General features: G+C 42.7%; 2 protein-coding genes across 2 annotated transcripts in view; both read right to left on the bottom strand.

Annotated features, from left to right (window-relative positions):
• Positions 1-4,683: 4,683 nt before the first annotated feature.
• Positions 4,684-25,007, bottom strand: part of LOC306930058 (uncharacterized protein) — a gene marked incomplete at its 3' end in the record, with an annotated part of 74,182 nt that continues 53,858 nt past the window's right edge. Inside the window, exons 5-7 of the mRNA XM_079510801.1 lie at positions 6,900-7,157; positions 6,155-6,283; positions 4,684-4,707 (exon numbers count right to left, since the gene is read on the bottom strand). Coding sequence (XP_079366927.1) covers positions 4,684-4,707; positions 6,155-6,283; positions 6,900-7,157 — 411 coding nt within the window. The remainder of the gene's footprint in view (positions 4,708-6,154; positions 6,284-6,899; positions 7,158-25,007) is intronic.
• Positions 17,985-23,724, bottom strand: LOC306929258 (uncharacterized protein; the record flags this gene model as incomplete). The annotated part of the gene is made up of 8 exons (XM_079509701.1): positions 23,614-23,724; positions 21,993-22,600; positions 21,729-21,806; positions 21,371-21,518; positions 20,935-21,026; positions 20,504-20,552; positions 20,051-20,204; positions 17,985-18,108 (listed from the first exon to the last, which is right to left on the bottom strand). Exons 2-8 carry the CDS (start codon positions 22,449-22,451, stop codon positions 17,985-17,987), a joined length of 1,104 nt encoding a protein of 367 aa, XP_079365827.1. The 5' UTR covers positions 22,452-22,600; positions 23,614-23,724.

Raw genomic sequence — 25,007 nt, 5'->3', positions numbered from 1 at the left:
ACAGGATGCTGTTGGCATTGAGGAGGACGAGGACGCTGGCGAGGAGGTTGTCCCTGCGCACGACCCTGAGCGCGGGGACGCACGGCACGGGGGAGGAAGGCCGCCAGGGCCTCGCAGCCTGGTCGCTGTACTTCCACGGACCACGTCCTCGGGTAGGGGACGGTCGCGGTCCACTATGACCTCCTCTGGAGGGTCACCTCCATCCGGGCGTCGGCCTCATCAGCTACGTCGGCAGTGTGGTCACGGTCGTCGTAGCCTACTTCGTCCAAGGCCCTCTAGTTGTCCAACGGTTCCTGGAATGGTGGCAGCTCATCCATAGGCTGCTCCTCATCCAGTAGGTCACCCATTCCTGGTCGTCGGCCAGGAAGAGAGGGTGGAGGTCGTCAGGACTGAGAGCGGGGCCCAGTGGGCCAGGCGGCGTCATAGAAGTCCCATTGGGGAAAAAGGTGCGTTGGGGAAAAAAGGTGCGTTGGGGAAAAAGGTGCTTTGGGAAAAAGGTGCGTTGGGGAAAAAGTTGCGTTGGGGAAAAAGGTGCGTTGGGTCATAAATATGACAGTGTAAGACCATATGGGCCATAAGAAAGTCTACATTTGTCAACAGAAGTAATAAATATGACAGTGTAAGACTTTTCTCACCAATTTGGGCCATTATTACATTATGAACTTTTATTACATTATGAACTGCCATGTGGTCGTTCATAACGTAACAAATTATTACATTATTACATTATAGAAAAATCTGTTATTACGTTATGCGCTCATATTTATATTACATTATGAGCTGATTATTACATTGAGTTTTTATTACATTTCAATTATTACATTATGAGCCCTTATTACATTATGAGCAGTTATTACATTATGAGTTGCTACAGACCCCCAAGATTATATGTAATTGGCCGCCGACCCCCATCTGAAAATATGTAGTTGCAGGGACCACCCCCCCAGAAGCAAAGATTTGAGTTAAAAACGTTCGCTCTGAAAGAATATATATTCATTAGATTTGCGCCACATTTTCACGATTTAAAAAAAATAGCAGACCTACAAGCCAAATAATTTGCAGGCAGTTGGCGTTAATTACCTCACGCTGCGCAAGGGTATTCAATATAGCGCTCACACCGTCACTATAATTATAGTTTGGTAAACTGAAATGAAAAAGAAAAATAAGTCGAGTTGTCCTGTCGAGTTGAAACGCTGCCTTGAATTAGTTGGAATGTGACATTTAGAAGACAATGGCAAGTCGTCAACCCCCCGCCGCGGGTGGGAGAGGTGTGAAGAGCATTAGAAGAGATGCAGGGAGAGAGTGGCCAATGGAATTGCACAAAAAACACGGTCATCTTGGACATCTTAGCCGTCGAGTAGTAGGTGAGTTGAGTTCAGACATGCTAGTGTTAATGTCTGAAACATCCGACGGTATAATAAAACAGAGTTACAATAGAGAAATAATCTACCAACGACAACAACTTTTTGTGCCATGTTTATATAGGTTTTACATACAAAAGATACTTAAGAAACTAAATTGCGGTGGTCTTTAACCAGTCAGGTTGATAGTGTCAGTGAAATAAAGGTATAGGGGAAAGGATAGGTGCTGGAGAAACAGTTTGTACTCGCTCTGGAGTGTCGGTCAGAACATGAGGCAAGATATAGAGTCCAACCAGTTTACTGGGGGTTAAGGTGGTAGCATGGACAGCATACAGATGCACAGGTATTGCGTGAGTGGGTAGGTGTGTGTGTATGTGTGGTTTCTGTGAATAAACCCAGAAAAAAATATGTCAGCTCTGTATACTGTACTAAAGATACTATTAAGCATTCAACACAGGTGAACATCAGGTAAAACACAATCAACCAAAATATACATATTCGGCACCGTGGTTACCTTCATAACATACTAAACATACAGCAGTTATTAATAATGTTCAATACACAGGGGGTTACATTTCCAAGCCACTGCCAATACTACCTTGGTTACGTTTAGGTTACTAAACTAAAGCGACCGCGAAGCGGCCACTGTAGCAGCTGTTGGCAATTATTGGCAATGATTAACTTGCGGATGCAGAGCACCCGCAAATGTAAAGAGGGGAATATATATAGAGACAGTAAACATACATTCCAAACTGTACACTGTAAACAATACACAACCCAGGTAATGCTATGGAACAATCCAGGCAGGTAAACTAGGCAACAATGTCAGGAAATAACAGACGAAACAGATGAAACAGATGAAAGAAAGAAAGTAACACTCAGGAATAAGGTCAAACATCACAGAAACATGTAACACAACTCACCACTGTTCAAAGACGCACACAGGTAAAGGAAATAAAGGAGTATGAACAGGAGTTCATACTGAGTTTGTGAGCAGAAAAACTCAGACAAAACGCTACCTGCCTGCGGGGCGCGCTCATGCACGCACTTTGGGAGCGTGCCTGTCATGTCTCTTGGACTTTGTAACAGTCAGATTGTGTGATTCCACTTGTCATTGTCATCCTGGAAGAGAATGAATGATCATTCGATTGTATGTTATATCATGTGTCAACTCAAATGGGGAAAATGTGGATTTATTACTATACAACTAACCACTTCCCTGTATGATTCCTCCTCATTATCCTCAGATGTGCATTTTGACCCAAGCATTTGCCACTAACTGCAACTAAAGGCTCCCCCCGCCCCCCCCCCCCCCCCCCCCCCCCCCCCCCCCCCCTCATTCGTCTAAGGGCTTTTCCCCTGTATGAGTCCTCATGTGTGATTTTAAATGAACACTCTGAGAAAAGCCTTTACCACAGACATTACAAGTAAAGGGCTTTTCCCCTGTATGAGTGCTCATGTGTGTTTTTAGAGTAAAACTCTGAGCAAAGCCTTTACCACACATGTTACAAGTAAAGGGCTTTTCACCTGTATGAGTCCTCATGTGTGTTTTTAGATTACCGATGTGAAGACAGCTTTTACCACACACGTTACAAGTAAAGGGCTTTTCCCCTGTATGAGTCCTCATGTGTGTTTTTAGAACATTACTATGTGTAAAGCCTTTACCACACACGTTACAAGTAAATGGTTTTTCCCCTGTATGAGTACGCATGTGTGATTTTAGATTAACACTCTGAGCAAAGCCTTTACCACAGACGTTACAAGTAAAGGGCTTTTCCTCTGTATGAGTCCTCATGTGTGTTTTTAGTTTACTACTATGTGTACAGCCTTTACCACACACGTTACAAGTAAAGGGCTTTTCCCCTGTATGAGTCATCATGTGTGTTTTTAGACAATCACTATGAGCAAAGCCTTTACCACATACGTTACAAGTAAAGGGCTTTTCCCCTGTATGAGTCCTCATGTGTGTTTTTAGTTCACAACTCTGTGTACAGCCTTTACCACACACGTCACAAGTAAAGGGCTTTTCCCCTGTATGAATCCTCATGTGTGTTTTTAGATTAGCACTCTGAGCAAAGCCTTTACCACACACATTACAATTAAAGGGTTTTTCCCCTGTATGAGTCCTCATGTGTGTTTTTAGATCACGACTCTGAATAAAGCCTTTAACACAAACTGTACAAGTGAAGGGTTTTTCCCCTGTATGAATCCTTGTGTGCATTGTCAGAGATGTCTTCAGATTAAAACATTTGCCACACTCTGTACAACTAAAGTGTTTCTTCCCTGTGTGGCTCCTCATGGAGTGAGTTTGTTTTGATGATTTCAGGTCCTTGGACAGCTTGCTGCTCAAAGACAATCTTTGTCCTTCCACATGTTTCTTGTGTGATTTCAGTGTGTTTAAAGTTGACTGACCTTCAATGGGCTTCTGCCACTCATCAATGTCTTCAGTGTCAGATTCAGAACAGTGTGAAGAGAGGAGCTGGTCATCACTAGTTGGTTGTGATGTTCCACAGTCCTCTACATCAGCTTGTGTTTTCATGTGTTCAGTTGAGGTGCCGGCTACAGGCTCTGTCTCTCTGTTTTCATCATCATGATCATCTTCACTTTTCAATGCTAGTAATGTCAACGTTGACCCATCAGCCTCCATTGGTCTTTGAAGTAGCTCCTCTTGTTCATCTTTAATCTGTGGTGGTTGTGGTTCCTCCTGGACCAGACTGGAGCTCCTCTCCGGTTGTTCAGTGAAAACCTCCTCTTTACACACAGGGAGGTGCTGCATGGCTAGAAAAAAGACACAAAGAGAGAAAAACGTTTAATGTTTGAACTTTTCCTTTTTGGAGGAACATCATCTTGTCCAGTTTTCAGGGTTTGACATTACATTTTTGAGCCACTTGTCATTTGGACAAGAACATTTACTTACTTGTCCAAGTAAAGATTTCAGAAGACATCTTTTGTTTGTATTGATTATAATGTTGCATTTGAATAGTTACAAATAAGTAACAAGTGTTCAACAGAAGGTTATGACAAAATGACACTACAAGAAAAAAAGAAAAGAAAACTGAAAACAATTGACACAAACTCAAACTGGTTGTTGGAAGTTTCCACAAACATGTTCCAATAATATAATGATTTTTGAGTGTGTCATACATATAGTGTGTAGTGGTGACTCCAGGTCTTAATGTTTAGTTGATGCATTATTTGTATAAATGCAATAATATCCAACAATTACAATTTCTCAAAAAATACCATTTATATTAGGACTCCCACCCGTGGGTCCTGGGACCCACTGCAGACCTAACAACATCACTGTTGTACATTCCGTTTCCTAGACGGGCTCTCTACCCATTCTCTAAAGAAGGACAATATCAGTCACTAGAACCAGGGATGGGTGTTTTCTGTGTATCAACGATGGTTAAAATGGAGTTTGAGGTTGCATCTTCGCATCAAACAGTCAAAAAATGGATATAAAATATCTAAATACTGAATCGAGCAGATTAAAAACTGTCCAGAGTGTTCACAAAAAGCCTGAGTAGACGATAACATTACCCACAATTATTTTGAAAGTGAAATATCCCTTTATGTAAGTAAGTAAACAAAACAGCACATACCTATACGGTACAACTTTACTACAGGTTGCATCTTCGCATCAAACCATACACGTCTCTGGTCCACCTCTGGCTGTTCCTCTGACAATGTTGAATGTCTTTTGGAGGCCATCTCTCTAGATATGGTAGACCTCTCCCTGTGGTGCTCTGTGGAAATCACCAGTAGAAACAACTTGTACATTCAATAAGGGTTTACTGAACAACTGAACAACCAGGAATAGTCTGGTGACCACCGGAGAGACGGTTGACAGCCGGAATGTAGACGGCACCCGGGAGCAGTATGGGTTGGCGCCCCAGCCTGTGTCTTCCGTGAGGGGGAAGCCCAACAACCCCACGGTGAGGCCTTTAGGAGGGCCATTCAGGCTGCTCAGGTGGAGCCTGCAGCACCACCGTTGCTCAGGTGGAGCCTGCAGCACCACCGTTGCTCAGGTGGAGCCTGCAGCACCACCGTTGCCCAGGTGGAGCCTGCAGCACCACCGTTGTCCAGGTGGAGCCTGCAGCACCACCGTTGCCCAGGTGGAGCCTGCAGCACCACCGTTGTCCAGGTGGAGCCTGCAGCACCACCGTTGCCCAGGTGGAGCCTGCAGCACCACCGTTGTCCAGGTGGAGCCTGCAGCACCACCGTTGCTCAGGTGGAGCCTGCAGCACCACCGTTGCCCAGGTGGAGCCTGCAGCACCACCGTTGTCCAGGTGGAGCCTGCAGCACCACCGTTGCCCAGGTGGAGCCTGCAGCACCACCGTTGTCCAGGTGGAGCCTGCAGCACCACCGTTGCCCAGGTGGAGCCTGCAGCACCACCGTTGTCCAGGTGGAGCCTGCAGCACCACCGTTGTCCAGGTGGAGCCTGCAGCACCACCGTTGCCCAGGTGGAGCCTGCAGCACCACCGTTGTCCAGGTGGAGCCTGCAGCACCACCGTTGCCCAGGTGGAGCCTGCATTCTCTACTGCTTCCGTAAACAATAATCACAGCCACCCAACACACATGTCAGGTGAAACGGCTTGCCCGGTTTTGTCGGACGAAACCATAATGATATAATTAAACCATATCAAACCGTGAAACCGAAATACCGCCCAACCGTATCTTGCACAACAAGAGTCAAAGTATCTTGCACACAAGAGTCAAAGTTGACTCACCAGTCTCCTCTTCCTGTTCCTCATTAATCTGTGGAGGTTGTGGTCCCTCCTGGACCAGACTGGATCTCCTCTCATGATGTTGTGGAGGTTGTGGTTCCTCTTGGACCAGACTGGATCTCCTCTCCTGATGTTGTGGAGGTTCCTCCTGGACCAGACTGGATCTCCTCTCCTCATATTCAGATGAAACCTCTTTACACACAGACAGGAGGAGGGGAGAGAAGGCAGCATCAGCAGAGCAACTCAAAGTGCTTTTGTCAACTCAAAGATGACATTTATTCTCCTTATTCTTTGATGAATTGAACAAGGTGGGCCCTCTTGTAAACAAGTGTGCTTTATTGGGTCGTCCACTTACAGTTAACAGTTTTTGTATTGAGTTGTGCTTGAAATGTACTGTAATTCTGCAAACTGTTAATCAATCAAAAATAATGTAATATGCCCTTATGAAACGCGATCTTTCGGTTTGATATTAATTAATTTCTTGCTGCGGAGAATAGATTTAAAAGGCACTGTGTGCGCCGTGCCTGTGACACTATTTATGTGACTCTCACCATTTATGCCAAATATCTTAATAGTTATACGTACATGATTATGGGTTCAAACTTTGTGTGCTATACTTATGTAGCGGCACAAGCGGAAACAACATGCTGTGTGTCTGACTGTCTTTTAGGGGACCATGAGCTACCAAACTATATTTGTATCGTTACAGTTGTTGAATTACCCTTTAGTCTTGTTAGAATAACAATAATAAAATATAAATTTGTATTGCACCACATATTCCTACGTAGTAATGTCAAAGTTAACTCACCAGTCTCCTCTTCCTGTTCATCTTTAATCTGTGGAGGGTGTGGTTCCTCCAGGAGCAGACTGGATCTCCTCTCCTGATGTTGTGGAGGTTGTGTTTCCTCCAGGACCAGACTGGAACTCCTCTCCTGTTGTCCCTCTTTAATCTGTGGAGGGTGTGGTTCCTCCAGGAGCAGACTGGATCTCCTCTCCTGATGTTGTGGAGGTTGTGTTTCCTCCAGGACCAGACTGGATCTCCTCTCCTCATATTCAGATGAAACCTCTTTACACACAGACAGGAGGAGAGAGACTTACTTGTAGACCCTCCAGAAAAGCGCGGGCAAAAACCCTTGATTGTGCGGGTTAAAATCCTTGATTATGCGATTAAATATGCGGGGTTTGCGGGGTTTCTCGGAAAGTTGCGACAGTTGCGGAATATGCGGGAAGTTGCGGAATATGCGGAAAGTTGCGATTATGCGTAATATGCGGTAAATTGCGGAACGTTGCGAGATATGCGGAACGTTGCGGAATATGCGGAAAGTTGCGGAATATGCGGACAGTTGCGATTATGCGGAATATGCGGTAAATTGCGGGATATGCGGAGCTTTGCAGAATATGCGGAAAGTTGCGGAATATGCGGAAAGTTGCGATTATGCGTAATATGCGGTAAATTGCGGAACGTTGCGAGATATGCGGAACGTTGCGGAATATGCGGAAAGTTGCGGAATATGCGGACAGTTGCGATTATGCGGAATATGCGGTAAATTGCGGGATATGCGGAGCTTTGCAGAATATGCGGAAAGTTGCGGAATATGCGGACAGTTGCGGAATATGCGGAAATTTGTGGAATATGCAGAAAGTTGCGGAATACACGGAAAGATGCGGACAGTTGCGATTATGCGGAATATGCGGAAAGTTGCGGAATATGCGGAAATTTGTGGAATATGCGGAAAGTTGCGGAATACACGGAAAGATGCGGAATATGCGAAAAATATGCGGGAACTGAAAAAAAGATGATTCTTCTCAAAAATACCCTGTTAGGCTACTACTGAATGAACAGGAGACATATTAAAGCATAGTAAAAGCAAGCTACATCAGATTCACAGTTTTTTTTTATTTTCTCAACTTAAATCTTATACTGTATTGTTACAAAACAAAAAAAGTGCAATGTCTTACAACTCGGTTGTAGTAAAGTGCTCAAGTTGTATGCAGTCATTTTCCTGAGTCACAAAAAATGTCAAAATTAAAATAAACCTTAATAAAAGTGAGGTAGAACAATATTTTCAAAGACACACCGTTGTAACTGTTGAAAATCACAGGATCCAAAAAGATCTCTCAATGAGGCAAACATACTTTTAATTGCTGTTGGGAAGAAACCTCATATCCATGTTTGTCACCGCTAAAACCCTTATGCCTTTATCCCAAAACTTCTTTGCCTTTTTTTTTTTTTTACTATTTTGAAAAACATTTTTGATAGTTCAACTAGCCAATCTACATTGACACGTTGTGAGCTTGTAGACTGGCCATTTTAACTATTCAAAAATGTTTTGCAAAATAGTTTAAAAAAAAAAAGGCAAAGGGGTTTAGTGGTGACGAAAATGGAGTCCTTCATGTTTTTTCCCCATAAGTGAAGGCAGTACTATTTCACACAAGAGTGTCATACAGAAGTAGTAGTGAAAATAGACCAGCATGTCACATTGGGACATGTGAGCTTGTAGATAAGTACATTTTCACTACTAGTGTATGACACTCTTGTGTGACATAGTAGAGGCATAATTTATGGGGAAAAACATGAAAAGTTTAAACATGGATAGTAGTGAAAATCAAAAAAATAAAATGTCACATTGTGACATGTTGTGAGCTTGTAGATTGGCTATTTTCACAATTTTTAAATGTTTTAAAATAATAAAGAATAGTTTAGGACATATATAAGTTCCGACCCGACAGCAATGACATAAGAAAATGTGATATTTTTTGTTGTATTTATGGTTCTAAACCTTAGTTAACACAATAATACTGTATTTGCTACAAAACAAAAAGGTGCAATCTACAACTTTGTTGTAGTAAAACTTAAGGTGCTCAATTTGTATGACTAGGTCATTTTCAAACACAGTGGACTCTCATTTAATGCAGGATTTTTTCCGACTGCATAGTCTGGTCTGTCACTGTCCAAATGAATCAATCTTCCTCCATCCCCTCTCCCTCAACATCCATGTCATCCCACTCCTCCAAATCCTCCCCCTCTGCCTCCTTTCCCTTCGCCCTCTCCTCCCTCTCAAACGCTCCACTGAGGATGCGTTCATTATGGCACAAGAAGACCAACGCTTTTAGGTTGTTGTTGGTCGTTGACCTCCTTCTGTTTGACAACACTAGCTTATAGATGCTGTTACTCCGTTCAGCATCAGCTGAGTTGGAGACAGCATCCTTGTACCTGTGGGCTAAGCGGGACAGCACAGGAAGTCTCTCCTGTAAGCCATCCCAGAAGACATCCAAATCCACCACACCAGAAGCTGCAGCTCCGAGTGCTGCTGGACCCAGGGTTGTGAAATAAGAATCAAATTCATCTCTTGGCACATGACTGAAACCTGGAATGGACTTGTAGCTTCCTACAGAGTCATCTAGGAATGCGATGTGACGAGGATCAAACACCCTGACCTCCTTGAGAAATTCTATGGCTGGCTGGCCATCTGACATGTACTTGGTGAGCTTATCTTCAGCATCGACGTATGCCTCGCCAACTGTGACGAGGATCTCGGTCTTCGTGTGGTGTGGTAGGTCAAACTCCTCGAAGTATTCAGCACATATGTCATACTGTAGCTCTTTGTTGGCAGCAATGACCACCTGCAGATCCTCCAGATAATTGAAGATCTTTATGGTCACTGGGCGTCTGCTCTCGAAGATGTCTAGTAGATTGAGGATGGGTTTGCACTTGTCAGCCATGATATTGATCTGCACATTCAGGGACGGAGCCAGGTTTGGGTCTTGAAGCATGTCATGGAGTCTCTCCACAGATGATGGCACACTTCTGCCACACACCTGTGAATGAAAAACCCAGAAAGAAAAGAGAAAGAATGTGATTAGGTCAAACAGTTAAGTGTTATATATTACTACGTTTTTATTTTGATAAAATAACTAATTGATAACTAATTCATGCTTGTGCATGATTGATAATGATAATTTATTTATTTGTTTATACATTATATATACAAATGTATGTAGGTGTAAGGGGCATAATTGGTGGAGAAAGGGACAATTACTGTTAAGTGAAGTTGTACTTTTTTTTACCTGTTTCTCCATCTCAATGAACTCCTTGTACAGTCCAAAGTACCCTCTGTGGTATTGTACGGCAAAGAACCAAGAGTTCCAACGTGTTGCACAGGGGTTTGGAGGCATGGTCACCCTTTTTCCTGGCAGCTTGTTTGTCATGAAGGAGAGATATCTTCTCTTGCGTGATCCAGCATTCCAGAACATCTGGGAGAAACTCATCATGAAGCTATTCAACTGAACAAAAGGTTTGCGGAAGACATTGCCGATGAGGTTCATTATGTGTGCCATGCACGTGATGTGCAGTGAGTTGGGGTACAGCGCATGAAGAGCAGCTTTGAATGCCTTCTTCATGTATGCTGCATTATCTGTGTCAAACACAATCACATCCTCATTTTTAATGCTGTATTCTTGTAGGCAATTTACAACAGCCACAGATACAGTGGAATGATTGCACTGCTCAAGGAACACTGTGTCTGCAAGGTAGGCCAAGATCCGACGAGAATCATCCTTCTCTAGTGGTGCAAGCAGGATGTTCAACACGCTGGATGTTCTCCCCTCTACATCTGGAGTCTCATCGAAGATCACAGCAACAGGTTTTCCTGCAAGAAGTGTCTTCAACTCTTCTTTTTCCTTCTCATATACGGCTCCCAGGTGTTTCTCTTGCAGCTGGTGAAATCCTGGAATGGCTCCACCATTTATTACCCTTTCATTCAGGAATTTCCTCATTGTAGGGTGGTCACTCTTAGACAAGGGTATGTTCACTGCAGTGCAGGTGGTGACCCAGGTCTCACATAGCTAAAGAAAATAAAATGTATATATATATTTACTATTGGGCTGTCTTATTTACACACACACACACACACACCTAAGAGCATTTATTTTAATCATTAGTTATTTTTATTAATTTATTTCTGACACGCACGCGCGCGCACACACACACACACACACACACACACACACACACACACACACACACACACACACACACACACACACACACACACACACACACACACACACACACACACACACACACACACACACACACTTCCCCGTCTCTCATTCAGTCTAACCAGCTCAAACGCTACTCACCTCATTTCGTGTTTCCCTTGCGATGGTTTTTGAGGTCGATGCCTCGGTGAACGTCACTTGTTTGGAGACAGCTTTTGTCTGCAGCAGCAGCAAGCATTTTTGCATGTTTAGCGCTAGCGAAATGGTTCGACACCGTTGATTTGCGTAAGTGCTCCAAAACGCAGTTGCACGGGGTGCAAAACAATTTGCCCCCACTCTCATGCAATACCCCTGGGTATTGCTTTGCCCGGTCTCGGGCTGAAATGTGTGTTGGTAAGTGGGATTTATTAGCCTTTTTCATTGTTTCCCTCCCTCGTCCGAGTTCCACTGACTGTTCTTCCATCCAGATGCTGAACGCGCGAGCCGGTGACGCAGCGCGTCGCACGAGAATCACGTCACCGCTTCAGTCAAGTTAAACTTTTTTTTCCTTTTATGCGAAAATATGCGGGGATTGTGAAATCAAGCGAGGCCCGCATCATTCGCATATTAGCGCGGACATATGCGATTATCGCGGGAAATATGTGCCCTTTTAGAAATAAATGGATCCCCGCATAATCAGCGCATAATGGCTGATTATGCAATGAATTATGCGATCGCGTAATCGCGTTTTTCTGGAGGGTGTAGAGAAGGTAGCATCAGCAGAGCAACTCAAAGTGCTTTTGTCAACTCAATGACGACATTTATTCTCCTATTCGTTTTGTCAGGATCGCTTAAAAAATAAGTGTCTCAAGTCTCTTCACAACGCCTCGCAGAGCAAGTAGAGCCCGATGTATCCATCATTTTTGGCGCCGATGCCCGACATCAGACTTTATTTCAACAAGCGTTTTCTGCCAGAAATTTACATGGATGTGAAACTAGAGGACAATATCTCGCTCCACGTCTTTGGAATTATTTATTGGGCGAGTACAAACGGAGCGTGGAGCACATTTATGCCGCCCATGTCTCCTTGCTCACTGGGAGCGGAAGCATCCGATCTATGGCTGTGTTTACATGAATATATGTAATTTATGTATGATCACAGACATTCTAGGGCTAGTATAACTACTGGTAAATTTAGTTCAGTTCAGCTAGCTTAATGCTACTTGTAGCTAAGCTGGTGTTGTTCAGAGTCTACTAACCTGCAGTGTGTAGATAGATGTCCATATCAAAATCAATGTCCAGCAGTTTGTTTTGTGTCTCCAGCAGAGTTTGTAGTATCTCCATCTCTCTCTGGAAGAGGTTGACCATGAACTCTCCCACCGCGCTGAGGCTCTCCAACACAAAAACTCTGACGCTAAGCTCCACACTACAAACATCAGCAGCGCCACGCTGCTGTTTGTCCACAACAAACAATATCTCCTCTCCCACCGACGCTAGCTGTTCATTTATCTTCAGCCGTATAGACTCCATTTGATGCTTTTCACCTCCTTTAGGAGACATTTCCACCAAGCTTTCTGTTCCTACTGTAATATAGAATGTGTAATAAAGGCACAAACATCAACAATTCCCGAGACACGACAACATGTTTGTTCAACAACATTACCGTGGAAAACTGGCGTGGCCACGTGATGCAAACAAGTACTTCCGACCGGGTCAAAGTTTGTCACGCATGCGCAATAAAGAATCGAGGCACTGTTGCCTTAATGCTTTTCGCCCCCTGGCGGTGGAGGGGTGTAACTGTCACTGAATGATAGATAGATAGATAGATAGATAGATAGATAGATAGATAGATAGATAGATAGATAGATAGATAGATAGATAGATAGATAGATAGATAGATAGATAGATAGATAGACTGACTGACTGCACTACTGCTGCTAGTACCCTCACTAAAAACGCCGGGACAACGCTCCACACGTCCCAAACTCTTCTCCCTTCTGGCTCCAAAACTGTGGAATGCACTACCCGTTGCAGTCAGAAGTGCAGCATCACTCCCAACCTTCCGCCGTAGTCTGAAAACCCACCTTTTCAGACTCCACCATGGCCCATAGCACTTACCTTACCCCCTTAGACAGCACTTTTTAGACTTAGAAATATATGTACAGTGTCATTATATAGATATGTTCTAGCTACGTTCTTAGCTTACGCATGTTTCTTGATAAATGCTTTTTATATATGTGATGTATTCCCATGCTTTTTGTTCTTGCTTAATGTAAGTCGCTCTGGATTAAGAGCTCGGGCCCTAAATATGTATAGAGCTCTTCTGAGAATAATAACATAAAGTGAACATACTGTGCTCACATTAGTGCATGAGACCAAGACCTGAACCCCATGCACAATTATCCTTTACCTATGTGTACTGTACTGTACTGTACTGTACTGTACTGTACTGTACTGTACTGTACTGTACTGTACTGTACTGTACTGTACATTACTGTACAAGCCTCCTCCCTGGCCCGTGTGTGACTGTGTGTTAGGCTGTGCAACAGTGACACTTGGTGGTGAACAAACGCTATAACGCTATTTTCGTGCTCGGACACAGGGATACAGGGACAGACCCAGTCACACACATAGCTGTGGTTGCACCACTTAAACATGGCTTTTATAATATTCTTGACAAGCCTTTAGTCTTGAGGTTGAACTTAAATTAATTAACTTTCTCATATGTGAGAAAAGGATATTGCTTGCCAAAATATGCTGATCTACAAGTTGCGGTGCGCAACAGACACGCTATTCTCTTGTAGATCTGTCTTGTAGATCTGTCCATTTGAAACATGTTAGTAACGTGTCCCGACTCCCGATAGCGACGAAAAACATCATCACTTTAGATTAAATGGGCGTGTATGTTCTACGCGAAGCGAAACCTGCATGGTGTAAACGCTTGGTAAAGAGGTAGTCCGCTGAGTGCTATAGCGCCACCCTTTGGCCAATGGTTGTGGGCCTCACCGTTGAAAGTAACATAACCCTCTACCATATTGCCAAGTTTTGCGAAAACCGACTGCACAGTTAAGCCAGAACTGCAAGTTTTGGCAGCCTCAGCCGATCTGCGTTGCTGATGCAAATAAATTAATTCATAAATTGTGCGTGGCTGCGGCGTGCGTCTGTGGGAACCGATAGGGAGAACCAACATTGATCTTTTATGGATGGGTACCCGGTTTCCCAGCATGTTGTTATCGGTTCCTGCTTGGTCACGAGGTTCGGTACCCACCCCTACCCACGACCCTCTTTCCATATTGCAGAATTTCGTGGAAGACGACAGCACAGAACTGTCAAAACTGTGAAAATGGCAGGATCTGTACGAACAATAAGGTATCGTTGCCCCATCGGACTTGACCCCAAATAATTATAACAACAAATAATAATAATAATGGATGTAATTAAAATAATAATAATAATACCTTGAGTATAGGTACACTGTAAAAAATGTATCCGTTAAAACACGGCGAAATGTTCCGGTAATTTGCTGCCAATGCATTGTACCGTTAGTCTACGGACACTTCCGTCAACCCTATAACGGATCATTTCGTACTTTCACAGGACTAAGTCTGTTCCTTTCACGGACACTTCCGTCATCCTAAAACGGAAGATTCTGTATTTTTACAGTATTTAGTCAGTTCCTTTTACGGACATTTGAGGAAAATTCTGTACTTTTACAATACTTAGTCTGGTCTTTTTACGGACAAGTCTGTACTGTTATGGAACTTAGTCTGGTCTTTTTACGGACAATTCTGTACTGTTATGGAACTTAGTCTGGTCTTTTTACGGACAATTCTGTACTGTTATGGAACTTAGTCTGGTCTTTTTACGGACAATTCTGTACTGTTATGGAACTTAGTCTGGTCTTTTTACGGACAATTCTGTACTGTTATGGAACTTAGTCTGGTCTTTTTACGGACAATTCTGTACTGTTATGGAACTTAGTCTGGTCTTTTTACGGACAATTCTGTACTGTTATGGAACTTAGTCTGGTCTTTTTACGGACAATTCTGTACTGTTATGGAACTTAGTCTGGTCTTTTTACGGACAAATCTGTACTGTTATGGAACTTAGTCTGGTCTTTTTACAGACAATTCTGTACTTTTATGGAACTTAGTCTGGTCTTTTTACGGACAAATCTGTACTGTTATGGAACTTAGTCTGGTCTTTTTACAGACAATTCTGTACTGTTATGGAACTTAGTCTGGTCTTTTTACGGACAAATCTGTACTGTTATGGAACTTAGTCTGGTCTTTTTACAGACAATTCTGTACTGTTATGGAACTTAGTCTGGTCTTTTTACGGACAAATCTGTACTGTTATGGAACTTAGTCTGGTCTTTTTAACGGACAATTCTGTCCTTTTACGGACACTTACGTTAATCCGAAAATAGAAAATGATGTACATTTACATAGGATATTCTTTGTACAATTTACGGACATCAATCTGATTAAACCACAAATATACAAATATAACATGTTTATTTGTATTTCTTTTCTTCAGTGTGAACAGTGCAATTAAACATTTTTTCTTTAACATTAAAGTGCAATTAAACATTTCTTTTTCTTTTTTTAGACATGCCCAAAGCACCCAGACAACACATTAACCGCCAGGATTAATGAATTCACCTAATACAGGAAAGGATTTCCCCTGTTTTACGGCGTATATCTATTCTACGTCCGAGCATAGACATGGTAACGCCTGTCTTGAATGTCCTCAGATGCAAGGGTACTCCGTGGTCGGAAATAATACAAGTAAAAGAGAATGGCAACACGCGACAGTAACTTGTAACTTTAATTTTTGTAGAAGAGGCAAACTAATAGTTTGTGCCGTTTACTTTGATTGAATAATTGAACACGTAGGCCTATGTACTATCATTTGATTTGGCTGTGTTCTAATACTAAAAAAGATCAAGGGAAAAGAGACCTTTTTACAGTACAATAATGTTTAGAGTTTACAGATTTATACAAATAAACAATGGCATAAACGGCATAAACAATATTAGTTTGCCTCTTCTGTAAAAATAAAAGTTACTGTCACGCGTGCCAAGCTGTCATTCTCTTGTATTATATATCGTATCATTTATTTCCCACCACGGAGTAACCTCACGCAGCAGACTATCCGGCAGGCAGGGCGTTACCATGTCTATGCTCGGACGTAGAAAAGATATACGCAGTTTTACGTTTTGAAAAGCCTACACTTGTGACTGTTGACATCACGCAAGTAGCATCACGATCATAAACACTATAAAATACCCTTTGGCGTGAGGTCCTGGGCGGGTAATGTGTTAGTACTATATAGTTGCATTACATTTCCATCATAGAAACAATAGAACACAACTTTTATAGACATTTCCATATAATAAAAATATACATTCAACTGTAACACATTTCTCTTAAAACTTGTACAGGGATCGTTTGCCACTGCCTTCAAACTACTGACTCACCCGCCAGTGGGGAATGAGGAGTCCCCTCCAGGAGGATGTAGAAAGTGTCCTACACCTCCCACTCCTCATTCCCCACAGACGGGCGTTGCCCCAGCCTGTAGGAGAAGATGCAGTGACAAATATCACCCTCCCCAATTATTTCAAAACACAATAAAATACATGTCATTTGCCACTGCTTACAAACTACTGACTCACCCGTCAGTGGGGAATGAGGAGTCCCCTCCAGGAGGATGTAGAAAGTGTCCTACACCTCCCACTCATTCCCCACCGACGGGCGTTGCCCCAGCCTGTAGGAGAAGATGCAGTGACAAATATCACCCTCCCCACCCAACTTCGCTCCCCTGAACATTGGGGGTTTTAACTACATTTGGACAGGTACTTAACCCCTGCGCCACCTAAGTGCCATAAACATTTTTAAGAGCTTTCTGAAATGTAACACATTTCTCTTAAAAATTGTACAGGGATCGTTTGCCACTGCCTTCAAACTACTGACTCACCCGTCAGTGGGGAATGAGGAGTCCCCTCCAGGAGGATGTAGAAAGTGTCCTACACCTCCCACTCATCATTCCCCACAGACGGGCGTTGCCCCAGCCTGTAGGAGAAGATGCAGTGACAAATATCACCCTCCCCAATTATTTCAAAACACAATAAAATACATGTCCTTTGTCACAGCTTTCAAACTACTGACTCACCCGTTCAGTGGGGAATGAGGAGTCCCCTCCAGGACGATGTAGAAAGTGTCCTACACCTCCCCACTCATTCCCCACTGATGGGCGATGCAGGAGAACATGCAGTGACAAATATCACCCTCCAATGATTTCAAAACACAATAAAACATATCAATACAGCAATCAACTAAACAGCTTAGTGCAACAAAATAGGCATTTCTCACCTTTAGAATACTCAAACATCAGACTAACATTCTGAGATAGATAATAGTTAAGTTCTGTTTGGGGGGGCAGGTACTTCACCCCTATGCCCCCTTAGTGCCATACACATTTCCATTTCAAAACTAAATAAACAGCAATGCTGTTGCATTCTCACCTTGAGAAAAACATTGTTACAGACTGGCAGTCTGACATACAAGAGGTAGTGTGTGTGTGTGTGTGTGTGTGTGTGTGTGTGTGTGTGTGTGTGTGTGTGTGTGTGTGTGTGTGTGTGTGTGTGTGTGTGTGTGTGTGTGTGTGTGTGTGTGTGTGTGTGGTTGTGCGTGTGGGTACACGCAGTCCAAAAACCTCACATGTTCCATACGAAGTCCTTCATTGAGTCACAAACTTTGACAGTCTTGAATCACAAAACACTGCTCCATCAGACTAACTGTCCTTTGTCAGACAGTAGGTGAGGTAAGGTGGTGTGTGTGTGTGTGTGTGTGTGTGTGTGTGTGTGTGTGTGTGTGTGTGTGTGTGTGTGTGTGTGTACAGTCCAAAAACCTCAAATGCTCCATTGGAAATCCTTCAGTTGAGACACAAACTTTGACAGTCTTGCCGGAATGTGCCGTTTTTTCCCCTGCTGTTCTGCCTTGGACCCTCTGTCTGGATTGATTCCGAAGAAAACTCTAAGGAAACAGAAGAAATCTTAGCTACACATAAAATAGATGAAACTGAAGTAAAGAGTAACAGACACAGTTGAGATACTTTAGTTAGTTGATGGTGGTCCTTGGCACAAAATGTGCCAAGTAGACAATGAGATACAATATGGAAAACTTGACCTCTCTTAGGCTAAGGGCAGAGCAATATGCAAGGAACTGGAAGAAATAGACATTGTACTGGACTATGACCAATTTGGGCTTTGACAAGTATGAATGTCAAATAGTGACCACGAGGTGGCAACATAGGATAGATCTTTGGTTGGGATTTGCAGCCCTTAGCTTGAATGATGTAAAAATTGTACTGGTAATGAAGGGCAACTTTATTTGTTTAATTTGGGACATTGGCTCAGGGGTAGAGTGGCCAGTAGAGCAGCTGGATGGGAACGGCGAGGTTCCCAGTTCGATCCTGTGGGCTCCCCCAGAGTTAGTGTCAAAGTGTCCTTGAGTAAGACTCTGATGAACCCCTAATTGCTCTCAATGAGCAGGATGGTGCCTTGCATGGTTTCCTCGGCCATCATGGGTGAATGTAATGGTGTATGAATGTGTGTGTGGATGTAATGTAAAGCGAGTTGGATAAAAGCTCTATATAAACAGGGCTGCACACAACTTTTTTGGTCTAGTACTCAGGAGCACCTGGAGAAGTTACTTGGCTCTCCAAAATGCGGCGACCCGTCTCGCCGGATGGATAATAGAGGGATGCATGAATAATAACAACTTATAGAAAAACTATATTTATTGGATAGGTGGGGACTGGGGAGTCAATGGAGGGTATTGCAACTCTAGATTCATACCATTATTAAAAATAATCTAGAGTTGCAAATTGCAGCTAGGTCCATGTGTGGTCCAGCCCTAAATGCATATTCTAATAAAAACAACTTAATACTTCCTAAGGATAATATGAGCATCAAAGCAATATTTAGGTACTTAAAAAAAAAAATATATATATATATATATATATATATATCTATATTTAAATAGCCGATCTACTAGCTCACAACGTGTTGCGGTCTTGCGGAGGAGACACGTTGTGAGCTTGCAGATCAGCTATTTGTTTAACATACACGGCGAAGCATACATCAGGCTTCCCTTTTGTTTTTACCGAGGCAACGTACAGTCAGACTCAGACAGTTAGACACACATGGCTCCTCGGTGCAAAAACAAACAGTGTACACTTCCCAGACTTTACGATAATAAGGGACAGTATGTCGGGACACAGTGTTGTCATGTTGATAAGCTTCATGTTGTGCAGGCTGCAGCAGCAGTGCCAGTCCGCAATGCTTTGCACTCTTCCCACTGTCGGAACTAAAACCTGTACCCGTAAAAAGTCAGTGGCCGGTGCCTAGGCTGTGTGAGACGGCATCGCAAACGAGCAACTTGCTCCAGCACCCGGAAAAAAAACATAAGCACAGCGGCGAATGGGAAGAGTGCAAAGCATCCAAAGCATCCCCTTTTACAACTTGTAAAAATGGCCAGTGCACTTGTGCAAGACGTACTTTGAGTGGCAGTCGGTGGGAAATGCTCTCGCTACAGATTGTACTAGTATTCTGGCCATAATAATCATTCTAGGCGGCCCCAGCAGGCGGTACGCAGAAGCGCTTCCCGGCGCTTGATTGACAGCACAGAATTAATTTTGACGACGCATGCGCACTGGCGTAGCGCCTGTGTGCAGGTCTGTATATAAAAGCACCATTTAGCATTTTCATCATGTAGATAAATATCTTGACCTGTTGAACATGGACTTAGAATGTTTTTGGCAGGTTATGTTTGTAATCAACTGGAACTCTGCACAAGTAAGCCTTGCAGAGCCAAAATAGCAGATCTACAAGCTCACATTGTGTTGTGACGCATTATGACAGACAAGAATTCAAATAGCCCAGCTATAAACATTACAAAACCATGTGTTGCTTACCTTTGCACAAACTCCAGCGTCAACGCCATCTCCTTCGGGTACTCGATGTTGCAGACATAGAACAGGGAGAAAGCATAGGCGAGGGCCGCAACAGGGGAGGTGATGTGGTCATTTACAATGACCTGATCCACAGCCATATTGAATTGCTGGTCACCTTAAACAGATTATCACAAAAAACGAAATTAATTTAAGAAATCACACACCCACGCACAAAAGAAAAATAGAATAATTGCTGTGATTTCTGGTAATTAGTAGTTTTTGGTAAGAACAAGCAAAAAATACTTTGAAACGCTATTCAACATTTTGTTTCTCAGACTTGTACATACAATTGTACATAATTTAAAGATGTTGCCCCTAATCTGCATATACCTTTTCATCACAACAAATTGTCTTAGCAGGAAAACTAAAAACAAATGGAGCATATATACCAAGCTTGCTGGGATAACTACTAACCTCTGAGTAGGATGCATGGGGTACATGGGAGATCAACATCGTTGGAGTCCTGAGGAGAAAAATAAGATGAAGATACACACATGCATTTGATGATTTTACGTTTCCAATGTACACAAACAGTGTCTGAATCAGAGGTAACGACTAAGCATAGAAATATTACAGGGATTCTCAATATTTTCTATGATTCACACATTACAATATAATTATGTTGCAGTATGTACATGTGACAAGTTTGACAACCCCAAAATTTGTTCTCAGTCTAAATGGGTTAGACTTAGAGTACCAGCAGTGCAAAGTGGATCAACTATGATACGTATAGTATCACTATCTATACGTTGACTCAAGTACTGTGGTTGAGTATTTCTACCACCATTGGATATAGATAATTATGTTGAGATAACTTCCTGGGGTTTACAATCCATAACACTTACCTCATTTTGGAAGAAGAGGCGATCAGGGTTTTCCTTTAAGTATCTAGCAATGCCTTTGATCAGCTCCACTGGACCATCACCCAGCTTCAACCCTATGATTGATTGAATACTTTATTAACAGTTCATACCAATTATACAGAATACAACATGTTTCTATATCTGTGGTGCTCAAAAGTGTAAACTGTAAAGACGAAACGGAAGTGGGGAGGAGGCTCCACTTCCGCTTTATATTTTAATCATGATAGAACTTCCGTGGCTCCAGACTGTATGATGGAAGCATTTGGAAATTGCAAGAGGCTACAGTTTGGCAACGTGAGACTACCACATAAGCAAAGATATTAGTGAACAGGATGACATACAATAGAAAATACATATTCAACACTAGTAGCAATAAATGTATATTGGGGAAACAGGGGTGGGGTGGGGGGTAATTTACCTTTGGAGTCGAGGAAGTTGTTGATGCCCGATTCTTTGCCGGAAAGTTCCTCTGCCAGCTTGTTGAGTACCGGAAAGCCAAGGAGTTGAGATGCGTGTTCAAACAGGTGAGGAGCTTCAAATAAGAATGGCCACTCTTCCTTCATGACCTTGACATAGGGGTGGGCGATATGGAAAAATACAATATCACGATATTTTTTCTAGCATTATCACGATACATGATATTATTTCATGTGTTTTTTAAGGTTATTGTTCAACAAAGCCATCATTCTACAGAAGTATAAATTAAGGTATTGCAAACATATACGATATCTGTGAATATCACGATACGATATTCATCATCATACACAGACCCTTACCAGGACACATGTTCCATCGTTTATGGCTTCACGCTGGATGGGATACGTTTCAGTCATCAATTTTCTAACAGATGACTCCTAAAAATAGAAGAAATCCAATAGATTGTTTTATTAACACACACAAACACATATATCTCCGATCTATAAGCTCATGTTTCCCCATTGTGAACTTTATAAATGACTTCTCAATTACTCCATTAACCAAAAGGTAATCCATAGTTACACAATAATCACCAATTAAATAATGGATGGTTGCAGCCTTACCTGGTGGCGATCATGGGTTCTGAAGGCACTTTTCAATTCCTCTTGTTTAGACTGCAGTGCTGCTCTACACTCGGGTCCCTCAACAGCAGGCTGCCACTCCACACATCCGTAACGATCAGAGTATCTGGACCTTTTCCTTCTTGGAGTGTCACCCTCGGCTGGCCTCATCCCGGAGGTTGGATCTCTCTTCATATTTTCAACTCTGTTTTCTAGCTGTTGAAAGAGAACTGAACAACCGTCTGACGCAAACGGCTTATTTCCAAAGGGCTCTGTCTCTTGGAAGGAGAGAGGATATTTATCAATCATCTGCTGGGCGACATCCCGCAGCTGTGCTCTGCTAGGTCTCTGTCCATGATGTGTACAGACGATATCATCCACAAGCAACCGAATCATGTCATGTCTTTTCTTCGTCGGTACCCATTTCTTTGAAGTGAAGGACTCCATGACTGTGGAGGGCATTTTGTGCCATGGCACAGAATATGTCTGACAGGATGGGGAGCCTGCTGGTGTTGTCGTCTCAGGTGGTGTTGGGGGCAGGACTGGCAGGTCTCTCTGTGGCAGAGGTACAGATGTTGGGCCGCTTGTGAAGGGTGTTGAAGCTTGTGAATCTATGGATAACATAACCACCTCATCAATATTACCATTAATATGCTGGTTCTCAGAGTCCGGTTGGGGAACACCAGGGGCACAAATGGGCCATTAACCAATTAAGACCTGAGCCCAGATTCTACAAAATGTCTTCCAAATCCTGACAGTTTTCTGAAAAACATATCAGTGGTGCTAAAACTGTTTCATGTTAAGGACCCACAGAACTATCTGTATTTGACCGTGGACCCCCATCTGAAAATGTGTTGTTCCAGGGACCCCCCCAGAATCAAATAAGAGTTAAAAACCGTTTGCTGTGAAAGAAGACATATATTCAAAGATTTACACACGTTTTCACAACTTTTCAAAATAGCAAATCTACAAGCTCGTAGCGCGGCACTCAGGGCCGCACTATGAGCTTGTAGATCTGCTATTTTCCCAACACCTAAAGTTTAAAATAATGGTTAAAAGCTATACGGTGACACAGACACGTGCTCAGGTCTAAATGGGTTAAAGGTCTAAGGGTCAGAGTTAAAGGCAAAAAAGGTTAATTTGGACCAATAGTGCTCCTCAGACCGGACATTGAGAATTGCATTAAATTAAGAAAACATAACACAGAATGTGTCACAAACCAACAAAGTGTGAATTTGCCATTTGTGTACAAATAGAACCAAATGGACCCTTTACATGTACAGACCTGTAAGGGTCCATTTGCACTCAGAGTGTACACATGGAACCAAATGGACCCTTACAGGTCTGTAACTTTGAGTGTACACATGGAACCAAATGGACCCTTACAGGTCTGTAACTGTAGGCCTACATAATATGGAACCAAATGACCTTACATGCAGGTCTGTAAATCAGTGTACATACGGAACCAAATGGACCCACAACTCTGAATGTGTACAAATGGAATCCATTTGGTTTCATTTGGACACCGTATGGGGTTCTTAAATTAAAGTTTGCAAAATACTAGATTATACAGACATCAATTTTGTAGCCTATGTGTACTAATGTGTGCAGAAGAAAAACTTACCAGTTTGGAAAGCACGGACGAGTCTTCTGCACTGAATGACAGACAGAGTGTTCTCAAGGTCCGAGGCTTGCACATCGATGAGGTCATCCACAGAGGCAACTCCTAATTCCTCTAACCTGGCCAGGAGTGCATCCATCTTATCACTACTAAGTGATGGCATGGCTTTCTTAACCAACTGTTTTACAGGCTCCATGTTGGCATGTGTTTCAGAGGAATGAGCAACCTCCCACCTCTCTGGTATGAAGAAAGTGGATAATATTCTGTACATTTTTCCAGATTTTGACAGCTGAACAAATCAGAAACATTTTCATCAACTTCATAGACTCCAAGCTCAGGAACCCAGCTGGCCGTTTTCCCCCGTAGCAAAAGTAGGACAGTGGTTTCATTTTTAATAATAATGCTCGCTATTTGTCCCAACTGTAGTTGCCCTTTAGTATATCTCAGTACAACAAGCATACCATTTTCATATGACGTGCCTTTAACATGGACCTTCTCTGTGACAACTGCGTTACTCGAGTTAATTCCGAATTCGTCAACTGCTGTCCTTATGCTTCGATCATACAGCTCAGGATAGAACTTGGTGGAGTCTGAAACTTGAACCTGGGGGCTAAATAAACTACCACAAGCCTGATAAGCCTGAAACAACTGATGTCTATCAGCAAGTGACTTGGTTACATTTTTGAAGTTTTTAGATGACCTGATACATCTTTTAAAATATGAATGCTTAGATTCGAAACGCATGGTCCAAGTATGTATGAGTGGGCCAAAATGTAAACTCAAGTCAGCATAGTGAAGCAGATAGTGATGCTTCGGTCTAAGTCTTACTAGTGGGAATAACTCTTTCCTCATTTCAACATAGTCTTGGATCTGCCCCTTCATATAAGCAATCTGTGGCTCTGAAAGGCGAGGTGCACAGACATATTCAACTAGCTCCCTCAGGAGAAGTACCATGCCCCATACTGCATTGTCGGCATCTTTAATTCTGTTATGCAGTAAAATCGGCAAGAATCTCAAAAGCCACCTGTTTTGGGCTGCCTGGCCACCAATCTTTGCTCCTGTAATGTTAATAGCATATAGCTTGTTTTTGCTTTCACCAGTAAATGATTTGAGTCTATTATTAAGGACCCCATAACTGAACCACTTTTCTTTTTTGATTAAGAATTGCAAACACATAGCTAAATCAAAGTCAACCACACCTTCAAACAGATCATGTGCAAGACAGGGTGGCAATCCTGGCTGACATACGTGAAAGTTAGACAGTTTGTTGAAAACACTGTCACCTTTAATACCATGATGCATTGGGACCTCAGGGTGACTTTCCAGAAACTGCACTGTCTCATTATAATTAGCCGGATTTCTATGAGTGAAAACTGTGAGAGGGTTAGACCGAAATT

This window comes from Electrona antarctica (genome assembly GCF_951216825.1).
Source record: "Electrona antarctica genome assembly, chromosome: 9".
NCBI classification, from domain to species: Eukaryota; Metazoa; Chordata; class Actinopteri; order Myctophiformes; family Myctophidae; genus Electrona; species Electrona antarctica.
This window is presented reverse-complemented; position numbering and strand designations above follow the sequence as displayed.